The 14,226-nt window shown below is 31.5% G+C and overlaps 1 protein-coding gene across 4 annotated transcripts in view; it reads right to left on the bottom strand.

Annotated features, from left to right (window-relative positions):
• Positions 1–999: 999 nt before the first annotated feature.
• Positions 1,000–14,226, bottom strand: part of roq (RING finger and CCCH-type zinc finger domain-containing protein roquin) — a 33,852-nt gene continuing 20,625 nt past the window's right edge. For 3 of the 4 annotated variants that reach the window (XM_074119042.1, XM_074119041.1, XM_074119040.1), the window contains 9 exons: positions 13,662–13,800; positions 13,341–13,442; positions 12,897–13,012; positions 12,649–12,818; positions 12,389–12,521; positions 11,642–11,711; positions 9,612–9,716; positions 7,875–7,943; positions 1,000–4,330 (listed from right to left, as the gene is read on the bottom strand). In XM_074119042.1, the coding sequence (XP_073975143.1) occupies positions 4,199–4,330; positions 7,875–7,943; positions 9,612–9,716; positions 11,642–11,711; positions 12,389–12,521; positions 12,649–12,818; positions 12,897–13,012; positions 13,341–13,442; positions 13,662–13,800 (1,036 nt within the window). In that variant the 3' untranslated portion in view covers positions 1,000–4,198. Of the gene's footprint in view, positions 4,331–5,904; positions 6,107–7,874; positions 7,944–9,611; positions 9,717–11,641; positions 11,712–12,388; positions 12,522–12,648; positions 12,819–12,896; positions 13,013–13,340; positions 13,443–13,661; positions 13,801–14,226 lie in introns of all 4 variants that reach the window. The other variant, XR_012455563.1, reaches the window with a different exon arrangement.

Below are 14,226 nucleotides of genomic sequence, written 5' to 3' on the forward strand. Positions count from 1 at the left end.
ATTAAATAGTGGTCCTTATGACACTCCAAACAGGTTTTTAGCCGTATTTCCGCCAAAAATGAAGATACAGCATCAGGGTGGAAAATATGAAAACTAGACCGAAAAAACATATAGTTTACTTCGTGAGTTTTTTCGAAATTCCGCTTTCCTAAAAAGTTATTAGCGATTGGTGCGTTTTAAATAGATCACCCTGTATATACCTTAGGGTTATTATGCCTTTCTTATGCTTCTGAACTTCCTGAAAGAACTCCCTGCTACTCCGCTTCTCATACCACTCCACCACACGCTAATACCTGCTATTTTCCGAATTCCTTTTTTTTCGTTCTGCACAACCGTTTGACAATTCTTCTCTTCTCCACATAATCTTGTTACTTGGGCTTCCCAAAAAGTGCTGTTTCTGTGCGAAGTTTGAACTTCACTTATTAAATATTATTAAGAATAAAATATGTTCTATATTTGTTGAAAAGTGGCTGACCGAAAGTATCATTTACTGAATAAATTTTTGCAATTTTACAAACGATTTTTTTCGAAAATGGTACTATTTAAGTGAATTTAATTATGTAAATGAGGTAAGAGGAAGTCGGGTGGATGTTAGATTTTTTTTTTTACTAAAGATGATAGATGATTTGGTGATAAGATTGTCCCATGCTATTTGAGTTGTAATATTTTACATCCCCCAAAACAGAAGAGTTCTGAAAATAAAAGTTAACTCCCTTTTTCTTTGTTAATTTACCGAAACGCTAATAAAACAGCTCATAAAAAAATAAAATAAATAAAATGAAAAAAATTGAAAATGAATTTTCAAATATTATGTGATTATATAACTCCCTGCAATACATATTTTACATTATTTAATGCTGCACATACCTATGAGTAAACGGTATATCTGTCCAACGGTTATGTCTTCTAAATACTATATTAACGTACTCAAGAATTGCGACAAGTTGAACATACCTTTACCAAAACCTGGATGAAATTAAGGTAAGAAATAAAAACAGATTTTCTGATAAGCACAATAACAGTTTATCAGTTCAAATTTCAAGTGTTAAAATGATAACCATTGTCCAAGCAATGTTATTCAACCTTTCTTCCATACGAGAAAATATTACTTTTCCCCAAGCCACCAAAATTACATAGTGATTAATATAATCATATCATTACATGTGCAACATGATAATAAATTCGACTAATTATTCTAACAACTAATTAAACTAACAACTTCCTTTTAAGGTTGTCTGATGCAAATGATAAAAATATTTCTTTCATAAAAAAAGAAAATGAAAAATTGTAAACATGAAATTTATGCCTTACTATAGAGATTACATATTTATCACATAATGGACCTTAAATAAGTAAACTTATATTTGAATGGAACATTCATTTATATATTATACGAAAGATATATTTCATATATACTTATAAAAGTATCTTTAAAACATTACATGAGGTTTAAAGAAAAATTGAATAAAGAATTACATTGGAAATATGGACTTGGTAAAGATCTAGCGTCACCAGTCTATTTCTCTTGGAGTATATAAACCAGTTAACTTTACATATATCTTAAATGTTTATTAAGGAATATTATTGTAGATAAATATATTCAGAATACAGTCACCGTAATTAGTTTATTGAAACTAGATATTTATATTTTTTGTACATTTAAATTTGTGATTAGCACAAAAATCATTTCTTTACATTTACTTTTAATTTTAATATAATGCTTAAATAAATGAAAAAATAAGTCGAACTCTTACCCCATTGCACAGTCCTTGCATATCAAGTGATTATAAATAAGGAGGGGGGAGAAAACATAAAAATGTAATCTACTTTATAGTACTCACAAAAACGGAGTCTAAACTTCATATCGAAAGTCCAAATAAAAGAACTCAACTAATAGAATGACATGTCTAACATGCAAGATACAACATTAAAATCTGTTCCAATTTACAATTCAGTCCATGAGTGTTTTTTAAATTCTTTTCTTTTTAATTTATTTATTAACTAGTTATTATTAATAAAAGATACAATACATAATCTTATTTTCCTTTATTATATAAAATACGTACATATAGTATATGAATATTCCTTCAGTTAAACTGCAGTTCTTTTAAATTTATTTTACGACGAAACTTTACCATAACTATCAGTCACTCTCAAATTCTATAAATCTGTACACGATCGATTTAATTAAACAAAATATTAGTAGTGTATAACAAATTAAAAACAAAATCATTAACAAACAAAAATACCAAGACTACACAAATTTTTTCGAGGGCAGAATTAAGTATTTATGCACTGATTGAAGAAGTATGCAAATAATTGGAACAAAATTATATTTTTAATAAATATTTAGAAATTGGCACAGAATAAAAATGCCTGTTATGCCCCAGCGATATTGGTGAACTTTGTAAGTTAAAACGTCCTATATAATATTACGTTTACAGAGCTTTACCAGAAAATGCCCATATCCGCACAAAAAAATATATTTCAAATATAAATTTGCTTTTCTTTAAAAAATATTTATAATTAAATGTATTTATATTTTAATACGATCATCTATTTTCAATATAAAAAAATATATATACTATAAAGGTGGACTACACTATCTTGATTAAACTATGTTATGTATACATAACATTTATACAATAATAATTTATAAAATGTTTTTAAATCAAATTTATAATAAAAGCAATAATTATTTTTTTAAAAAAGCTGATAAGTATGTTAAGGCAACAAAGATAAAAATAAAATTCATTATATCACAACCTTCATCTTATTATTTACTAAAATAATGTAATTTAGTATAGAGTCCTAGTTTTATAATTTTTATAAAACTACCTTGAGTATAGACGGAAAATATATCAAACAACACGTTCACTTCCTTTTTTTATGTTCTCTAAAAGAGATGTCAAATTAGGAAGAACCCCTCTTTGGTGGTAACAGTCCAGTGCTTATTGCTAATATTACCATTACAATTTAAAAAAAGTAAATGTGTACTGGAGTGGCAATAGAGAGTCGAATCTACTGTGATCTAAAAGATTTAATGAGTATCTCTTAAAAGTCGGTGTTTGTTCAATATTGTAAGGTTCTGTTAAGTTAGGCATGAGTACCTTTAATAACATCAATTAAGTAGGAATAACGGAACGCCTTAGATCTGACAGGGAAAAGCCACGATTCATTCGAACGAAAAAAAGGTAAACCAATTCGTGTCAATGGTAATATTCTACAATAGTACCATTCTTAGGTATGTAGGTTCCGTATTTTTATTAAAGACAAAGATAATACATTTTTCAATGTTGATTATTTAAATAATAATACTAAAAATAATAATTTGACATTACCAAAAGACTGAAAGAGTCCGGATTGTAAGTCAATCCATGCAGTATATGTGTATCTATACTTGGTCTTAAAAAGGTATATATTATATACACTTTTACGCAGCAAGCGTACGGACAGATCTGATTTTTTAAAAATATATTTTCAGTTTTTTTAATAAAAAGTAAATATTGAAAACTGCCATCTATCAATGTTGCCTCTAAACTAGAAAGAAAATGAACGAGAATCAAAATGAAAAATGAAACCAATATTTTAAAAGAAAATTACATTTTTTTGAGACAAAATTATTTTAAAGAGGGCGATCCTCCAAAAAAAAATTTTTTTTTATAAAAATATTAAGTAATTTCACACACAGGACATTCAGAAAATATGTTTTTATATACAAGTTTTACGTGAATTGATGTAAAAATAAATTAATCTTATCGACTTTTCTTTCCAACAAATTTAACAGATTTTTTTTGTAAATTTATTAGCATAATCTAAAATGGTTATTGGAACTGCTTTACTCTTTCTCATCTTTCTAATTTCACGTATATTTATTTCATTACAAGTTGCAGTTGTTTAAAATAAATTGATTAAAATAAAAACAACCAATTTTTAAAAAATACTGCTTCACATTACTAATGAGATTATAAGTTTTTATTCATTATTGCCTTGCTGTCATTTTTACTTTTGCTTTTTTAATCAAATGGTTAAATTATATTTTGCTATTTATTTGCACATTATTCGGAAAAAGCAGCTTCAGCAACGCAACTACCAAATCTCTTCACCTTACCTATGGCACTTATGGCTATTAAATCTCTTCAATTAGAATTATTACCATTAAAATAAAATAAAATGATGATAGTTACAAGAGACCTGGTTATTTTTTTGTCGATTCTTCTTCACTTGACCACCTCTTTTCTTGCTCTTCCAATTCATACTCCCATCGTAATTCTAATTCACGTATATCGTTGGCAATTCCAGCCTCATAAGAATCTTCTTGTGCAAGATACTGGGGAAAAAATCTGAAGTGAGTTCATTCACTAGTAATTCCATAATTTCAAAAATAAATTTTAGTTAAAAATTTGGAAATAAATGGTTTGATTGAGTTTTTTTTTAACTTAGGGCGAAACTTTCTTGTTTTCAGGCTGAACGCATTCAAATCTTGAGACAGTCTAGTCTTAGTGACACAAGGCTTTTGTGGAACAAAGAGAGAACGAATGCAACGGGTACTCTGAGTGCTATTTTGGAACTTAGCTCTCCCACGTGCCTTGCATCAGCTACAATTATAAGTCTTACAAATGTAACAGAAGTCAGCTACAAAATGAGTCTTGAAATAGTTCTCCTACGACTCTTTGCCAGAGTTCCGTTCCATTACATAGACCTAAACACCACAACATCGTGTACCTTAACCTTTTATATCTTTTACACGCCAACGGCGTTGACATTGGTGAGAAAACCTGTATAATGTGGGGAGGAAGCTCTGGAGATGGAGGATGCAAGTGTTGCTAGTGGCAGTTTTCTTTAGGATGCTTCGCTATCCAATACATCTCTTTGGATATAGACTGCTAAAGAGGGGGCCACAACCAACCGAGTTCTGGGCCATCGGACATCATAAATACAATTAACTTATTTAGGTACCTCAGGTATTAGCGCACAATAACTAGAAGCTACATCTCTGTTATTCTGATGCGCCTCTCAGCGTTTCAATTTGGAGAGCTCTATGGAGTTTACCCTTTTCTGCTTGAGAATGGTAGAATGTAATGGCAGTGTTTTTGATCTGGATCTTTAAGGGCTACGTTGCAACATTGGGAAAAGGGGTTAGAGTAGTTTTTCTGACAAACAGAGAAGGAACGAGTACTCTATTTTCTAAAGCACTCAGTGCTAATTTTTTTTTTTCTTGAAGACAGTAGAATGGTTCTCTAAAAAAACAACCCGCTCCATCCAAACTATCAAGCTCATACTGCAGAACAATTGACTCAAGCTTTTGAATTGTCTAATCGGTGGGATCGGATGTGAGTTTAGGTTAAAAAATACGGGTGTTTCTTTTTTGTGGAAGAAGCTTCTCATAACATGCCGTTTGATGCTTTAGAACTTTCCACCTGATGAAGGCCCGGTGAACATACCCGGTTTAACTTAAATTTTTTCAGTAGGGTAATGCACACACAGTTCCAGCCGTTCGGTACCTTCTTCTTTATTTACTGTACACACTCCCGGTTAAATAGGCACTTTACTTTGAGCTAAATGCTCAGGCGCAAAGAACGCGATTTCTTGAGACGGGTAGCGATCTCTGAATTTCAGAAATAGAATTAGTTATACAGGTATTTCTGGAAAAGCATGCAACGGTAGTGAGGGGATTAGATACCATGAAGATGAATGTCTCAGTCCAAATTTAGTGAGTTATGTTGTTGAATTTATCAGGATTATATGTGAACTGTATTCAAATGAAGGTGTTAATTTGAATATGTTGTCAAATTTAATAAAAAAAAAACCCATAACATGTAGTATGTTTGGTCTCAGGAAAAGCGACTTCCAATCAACACTAAAAATAGGTTATTTTACTTATCCAAGGAGAAAAGTTTATACCTCCTAGAATAATGGCCAATCATTCAACCACGGGTTGGCAGAGACAACTCATTAGAATTTATCTTAATTTCTCATCTTCTTTAGTTAACTTCAATTTTAAGCTGCAAGTGTCTCATACCGTATGTATGCTGAAATGTTCCTTAAACGCAACAGATAACCCGAATTCCGTACAATTTTACTGTACTTTTCTTTGATTGCTCTTCTGTAAGTTAATAGTGAAACAAATTTTAGTGAATGTATGAACATTTTATTTATTACTTCTACACGAAATTTTACCACAATCTCAATCTTAACGCTAGCGAAAGGTGTATTCAAATTCTTGAAACTTTTTTTTCTTTCTTTTCAAACCATTTTTCTTCATTCAATCACGAAAAAGGTAAGTATCAATTAATGACATAAAATAAACCCAGTGACAAAAAAAACCGGGCACTTATATTTAAAATAAAAAATGCAGCACACTTGTATTTATTTGTTTAATTCCATTTTTTTATCTATGTATTAATTATAACGCATTTAATAATTACTTAATAAGTTAATTTTAATGCAATCAGATCAGAAATTCATAAGTTACAAAAAAATTATGTAAACACCGGAAAATCTTTATAGTGATAAATTGAAATTTAAGTAACAATTATTACCTTGTTGATTTCTAATACCACGTATTACCTCCTCTAGCCCTTCGGAGGGCTTCCAGTCTCCTAGGCATCGAGTAAATAAGCGACTGAATTTCATCTTGTGAAACAGCATTCCATAACTAACCAACATCAGTTTGTAGCTGATAACATTTTTTGGGGGTGACGGAAGTTGCCTGAGGCGTCTGTTTAACATGTCCCATAAGTTTTCAATGGGATTCATGTCTGGAGAACGTGCTGGCCAATTCATTGGGACACCCTCCAAGTAATGGGTAACAATTCGAGCAACATGCGGTCGAGCATTATCCTGCATTAACACGAAGTTATCCCCAATAAATGGAGTAAATGGGACCACAGCTTCCTGAAGAATCTCTTCAATGTACCGTCGAGCAGTCAAAGATAGTAATTAGTTCGGGCTTGGGTGTTGATTCCACCCCATACCATTACTTACTGCCTTTGAAAAGGTTGGGATTCTCGCATGGTACATGAAGCATAGCGCCGCTCACCAGGTCTTCTCCACACACGGTCCCGGTCATCTGATTGCCACAAAGCAAACCGGCACTCATCTGTGAAGAGAACAGCCCCCCATTGCTCAAGTGTCCAATGGAGATGATGATTTACAAAAAGTCTCCTTTCTACTCGATGCCTCTCCAGTAGAAGAGAATCTGATGCGAGACGTCTAGAGACTAAGTTATTCTCTTGAAGCCTTCTAATGACTGTCCGAGAGCTCACCCTGACATTGCGGACCGTTTCTAGGTCGCTACGTATCTCGGGAGCGGTCACATGACGATTTCGCAGTACTGTAAGAGTAATAAAACGATCGTCTCTAGGCGTCGCACATGGCGGTCGACCGCTACCTTCTCTTCGGTCGAGACTTCCGGTGGTCCTAAGTCGTTGAAGGCCATCGTGGATAGTAGAGCGCGGCTCACCTATGACTTGAGCGATGTACCGTGCGCTATGCCCTTCGTTGGCCAAAGCATCTGCCCGGGCAAATTCTTCACGACTTAAAACCATCCTTTTAGAGAAAAAAGTCAATTTAATTAAATTTTTGCAAAAATTATGATTAATCAAAGAATATCATTTTAAAAAATTAAAAAACTCACTTGATAAGCTGACTCAAGAAAAAAATAAAAAATCTATTAACCCGTTTTAAACACTTTAAAAGAATAAGTATCACTGATAAATGGTAAACAACTAGTCTGCAACGACTAGCTTGAGCTCAAAGATCATTGCTAACATTTGTACCTAATTATTAAAGAAGATAAACAAATAGCTACAGGTGTCCGTTTTTTTTGTCACTGAGTGTATTTTAAAAAATTAGTCAAAACATTATTTCACCTCTTCACTCCTATAAACTGGCCAAGTTTCACCATTCCAATTTGTAGTAGTCCCCGTGCCCAGCTGGTTCTGGAAAAACAAATAGTAATTTATGATTAACTTTAAAATTTAAAATTTTTTTAAAATTAAATATAAAACCACCAAATTTCTTGGCTTAAATGAGTTAAATGTTTCACACTTTCCTAACAATTTAATTTGAATAAATTATTTAAATCATATATATTTTGTAGAAATTCTTTTCTTCCTTAGCAATTTCGATCAAATCTTGATACAGTGTGACTCCTGCTGCTCAACAAGAACTTGATAAGTAAACTCAAAACAAAGAAGGACAGGACACAGACCAGAATTAAAGGAAAAGAAAAAAAATGCTATGAAGAATGTGATACACATACATCTCTTCGGAATCTCTCAAATGTACAAGATATTCTATTTGACTTGAGATTTATTCTAGAAAACTAAGTACATGGATAATATAAGAAGTAAAATTACGTGATCTCACCTCTTAGTTTTCGTTAGAAATCTAAATTCAACCATCAGAATTTTGCGAGGCTTTCAGAATTAGCATTAACTTCTTTAGTGCATAATTATATTTTTCTTCACACAATTTTACTTTTAACATTATATTTTTACTTTTTAATGTTTACAATTTACTTATATAATATCATCCATTTTTTTTTTTTTGGTCACAGTCATAATTTCTATACTATCTAGCTATCATCACTATTTATGGTAACTATAATTCCTGCAGTACACTAATTTGTTGGTATATGTGTCCAGATGGTAGTTTCATAGTGGGATAATTAGTTCGAGGAAACCTAAAGGTTGAGGAAAAATCCTTTAAAAAAAAATAATAATAAAAAATAATAATTTCTATTAATTGTTTTATTTTTACACGCCTTGAACAGTGACTCTTGTGTATGCTGAAAAGTTTGTTGAACGTGAAAATAAACTAGAATACCAGACGATTTTATTTTTCTTTTCTAAAATTTGTATCTGTTTCACCGTCCAGATAGTTTTTCTTGACTTCTCATTTAATGCGAAATTCACGACTAGCACTTCTCTGAATCCAAGAAATCCTTTTTCATTTGGTTAAATCCAAAGTAATGTCAAAAATGGGGCAATCCCCCATCCGAACATCTCGATGACTTACAACTAGCCAGAACTAGATAGGGACTGTTAGTTTAAGATGGAGACCTTTGATAAAAGTCCGTTGTTAAAAAAAACATTGCAACAATAGATCTTTATAATCATATAAACGTCTGGTTTGATTTCAAATAAGAAATATTTTTAATCTGATTTTATTTCTCTGGAGGCGCAAGTGAAAAACGCAAAACAAAAAAGTACATTTTCAGTAAATAATCGACTGAAAAGTAAATAAGTAAGTTTCAGTAAGAATAATTATTTCGGTTGCGAAAATGTTTAAAAATTCATTTATAAGTTGGAGATTTGTTTTAATAAGCAATAAATTACTTCTGCTTGCATTAATTTTACGTCATTCATTCACTGTTTTTTTAATAATAATTACAAAGAAAGGATTCGACTAGCAACTAACTACAAGGAAAGGGATCAGCTAAGTGGTTAGTGTATTGGATTTTCATGTGGAGATTCATGTGCAGGTTGGAGCTCACTGTTCGGCAGTGCCCTGAAAAAAGCTCCGGACACCTATGAACTCAGATCATAATAGCTTGAATTATAAAACAAAATTAATATTTAAAAAGATTAAAAATAATAAATTACCAGCCTCAACTGCTTCTCACGTTCTCTAATTCCTTGTTCTATAATTTGAAGTTCCTGACTTAGTTTTTCTCCTTCGGATAAAGCTGCAGGATTTTCGGCAGCAAGCTCAAAAGTGAAAATTTATTTTAATAAAATGCAAATAAATTAACTCATCAAATACAAATTCATTACACTTCCAGCGTTAAATATTGTATATTTGTAATTAAAATAAGATAATATAAAACAACAATAACATTAACTTTTTATGGAATGAAATAAGCACAGCTCTTCTTCATTATTATCCTAATTTTTAATCATCAACTCTCTTCGGTATAGTAATACCTAGTAAGGACTATGTAAACATTTGCCGTTATCAATTACCTACATAACGGAATGTAGAGTAATATGCTTTAGAGAGAAGTGCTTCTGCATATTCCATTTTTAATTTTGTTTATAGTTGAAGAACAAATGCGAATTACGCGAAAATAGTATGAATTTTATTGGGTTTACAAAGTACACTATAACATTTATAAAAATTCTTCACAAAGTTGGTTAATCATATTAACATATTTTTGAAATTATTTATTTTTTGGGTGTTGCTATTTGTTTATCGAACCATGAAAAGATAGAGCAAGAACTTCTTTCAGCATCTTTTCAGGCAACCAATTTTTGAATACCATTAAAGTTGTCCGGAATATAAAAAAAATGTCAGTAATAATATTTCACGTCACTTAAGCTAGTACCAGAAAGAATAAGTCAAAACTGCTTAAAAGCGACCTAAAGGATGATTCTTCTTGAAGAAAAATAGTTAGCCATACTTAAACTCTATAACAAATTAGATAGGACAAATCTAAAGTTCTGTTCGCGAAATGGCAGGATATGTGCTCCGGTTTTGTAGAGATGTAGGAAATAATTGAGAGTTGAAAAAGGGTATTTTCCGAGTTTATTAAAGGTATTATCCGGTTGTGGAGAATGGGTGGGCAAGGAGTAATGGAATCCATTTTTGTAAAAATAAAAAACCTTCAATATTTAATGGGAGTTAAAAAGCCTAACACAAGGCTAGTTTTTCAAAATGGTGAATTTTCTAATTTGAAAATATACTCAAATTTATGGAGTGATGGGCAAAGTTTAACGGGGAAAAAACGAACAGATTCTGTCAAAATCTTGAAACTAATCTTGAACGTGAACTTGAGTTCCAAGTGAAAGATAACCCAAAACTGTAACAACAGATGAAAACGTCAAGAAGGCTTGTAATCGATATCAGAGAAATATTATCTAAGAGATGTAGTATCTAACTACTCCATAATATGGAGTCCATATAAGAAAGGTAGTGAGCAGAATTTTACTTCAGGAATTAAATACGAATAAGCTTTATAAAAGGTGGTTAAATGAAAAAATACGAAAACGAATTTACAGCAACTTAGTTGTAACGGTAACTATTCCCGAATTTAGAGAAGTTAGAGTTAGGAAAACATTTTGATTTAATTGAAGAGGTACTCGCAATGAAAGCAATGGGTGGGAGCAGTGCTTTGAAACAAAAAAGTCGAATTCGTCGTAAATCATGATGAATGATTAAACTTTTAGAGCTTTTTACTGATTATCTCGCAAAAGGTAACTGGAGTCCTCAACGCAAGAGTTGTGTTCTAAGTTTTTGTTCTTCTGTAAATTGTTTTACACTCTGCTTATATAAATTACAAAATTGCATGATCTAGGCGTGAGTAAAGCTATAGGTAAATATTGTTCTAAACGAAGATACTAAACGAAATCTACAGTCCGAAATCCGCGGACCCAACAAACTTCCCCGGTTAAACTACGGTTTATTTCGGAGTCCCAATCTTATATAATCCTTGTTTTGCCTCCTACGGTTATTCTTTTCGCAAAAAGTTTTCAGAGATATTTTATTCTACTTTCTTAAACTACATCTTAATATCAATTAGAAGTGCTAATAACACCAATAATGATGATGACCCCACTCAAATAATAATAACAATGAATTCATTGTACTTCTTTATTTATAGGTTAAAGATCATTATTAAATAATTTATGCTCACCTTTAAATCATTTATCTTTTTTTCGAGAGTTCTCAGTTGATGTTTCATTTTTAGAGATTCAACAAAAAATCTGAAAATATTTCATAAAAATAAAAAAATCAAAAACAGTAAAAGTTATGACAACATACTCACTATATGAGGTTTAAGGAGACCTGAGAGGATGAATCTTAAATACCGTGTAATTTTCGGTCCTTTGGCAATCACACCCTATGAGAAAGGTATGAGGAAGGTTGCCCTCTTTTTGTTTTCGCGAAGAATTTCCGGGCACCCAAGCTATAAATACTAATCCTTTTCTCTCCAAGCAATTTCTCACATGCTTGAATTATTTTTGTAGGACTTTCACTAATAGAGAAGCCTCTTGTGACTGCGGTGCCGTGGGGCGTGGGTCCCGTCCCGCTTTATCTAATCTAATCTTCACTAATAGAGCCTCCTAGATGTCTGAGTAAATTACGACTCACAAATTAATGCATTGCTAAGTCTGAATGCAAACAACACCGAATCACAACCTTAAAGCATATTCAAGCCTTTCAAACAAATTTATTTTTGAACTTAATGAGATCATGTAGTCAAAACTATTTCAAACAAATATTTACAGAAACAATCTCATTATAAAAGTGAGTGACTGTACTCTAAATGATAGAAAAGTAATCAAATTATTAAATAATCACTTATTTACCCAAAAAAAATTCTGGACACGCCTACGACCGTGAGTATTAAATGGAAGGAAAATTGCCGGAAGTTACTTACTCTTTAGATGCAGACAAGTCTGGGTTCACAATTTGACTAGGTCTTGGATGTAAAAGAAGTGGATCAACCATTCCAGGTGATACAGTGATATATCCTTCCCTACTAGGTTGCATAACATGAGCTGGGAAACTTCCTATAAAAATAAAAGTATAAAAATTATAGAAAACCGATACATTAAATTTATAGAAACTAAATTTCATTCAATATTAACAGTAGTAATTTAAGAGTAGCATATCACTTGAATCATAGCAGTAATTTACCTTGAGGTGCATTAAATACCCAAGTTACGGGATTGCAAAGTCGGCTTGAGTTTGTATCTGAAAATGTATTTGCACCAAATTTAGTTCCATCTCTGGAAATTGGACCAAATTTGCTGATAACAGGAGGATCAAATGGAATAAATTCCTCTTCAGTCAATATTGAGTCAGATCTAATAATAAAAAATAAAAAGGTATATTTTACGTTATCAACAAACTATATTAAGCCTAAACATGAAGTAACTAATTACCTGAAAAGCATAGGTCTTGCTCCAGATATAGAATTGGCTTGTGGTTCGATTAAAGGCGAATGCATCACATTACTCGAATTCCAAACAGAATAATTAGTGGCGTTACTTTGAACATCCTGATAACAATTAATAAAATATAATGTAAACATACACATTACGACTCCCAAATTGACAACACCGAATCACAACCTTAAGGTACATTTAAGTCTGTTTGTGTATATTAACACAAGACCACACTCTCAAAGACACAAATAATTATCATCATTATACATTATATAAATAAAAGGTCCTGTGTCTTACACATTATTATGAGAGATTAATTGTGTTAATAAACTTCCGAGTCTTGCAACGTGCATTGCAGCAAAAGTGTTAATTATTTATGTGAGGCAAAGTCATGTGAGGATTCACATAAATTTATTTTTTAATAAACTTATATTTACTTACATTTCTCACAGGATTGTTATTACATCTAGCAACGACTTTCTCCAGTTTATTCAATATTTCTTGTTTTCTGTGATGAAGAACTGCCAAACTGGATGCAACCCTCTGCAAACAGGTAAAACATCATAATAATGAAATAAAACTCCAAAATGCAATTTGACTTCTTGTTCTACGCATTTATCCACGTTTGTAACAATACCGATCTCAAAATGTAATTGTGAGTTTACGAATTTCTGTAAATTGAATTTATTGGTGAATAATAAACTAAAAAATATAAATTAAGTCTGTCAAAACAAGCCCTTTCAAAGCAGCTAGAATAATAACCTTCGAATTATGAATATTATGAGGCCTCCAAATTTGTTTTTGATGTAATCGATTGGCGTCTTGAGGTTGTACTGCTTGCGACGGGGGATATTCTTGGAAAGGAGTATTCGCTGTTAGCACAACACCATGGGTTGGTGAACTAAAATAAAGACATATCACAACAAAATTTAACAATATTGCGATAATTAAACAAAAAATGAGGCTGTTTGTATACGATCTGACTAAATTAAGAAATCATCAATAAGTCCGAAAGCATTTGTAAGTAATCAATAAATTTTGGAAAGCTCTTCGTTTTAACATAAGCATTTAGAGAAAAGGAATAAAATCTATAGACGGCTTATTACAAAATTCACCTTATTATGTGTTGACTTTTGAATTAATTCGTTATTTGAAAAAAGGTCATTCAATAAGAGAAGAAATAAATAACTATAAAACACACAATTTGTGCTAAATGTTGACTCTCCCGATTGGTGTAGAAAATTTTGCAAACTGATAAAGAAAAATTTAAAGCAATACTTAAAAAATCTACTTTTTGGAAAATTATAAGATTAATGATTTATATGGG

This window comes from Rhodnius prolixus, unplaced genomic scaffold, assembly GCF_049639745.1.
Source record: "Rhodnius prolixus isolate KJV_2025 unplaced genomic scaffold, Rpr scaffold_2, whole genome shotgun sequence".
NCBI lineage: Eukaryota > Metazoa > Arthropoda > Insecta > Hemiptera > Reduviidae > Rhodnius > Rhodnius prolixus.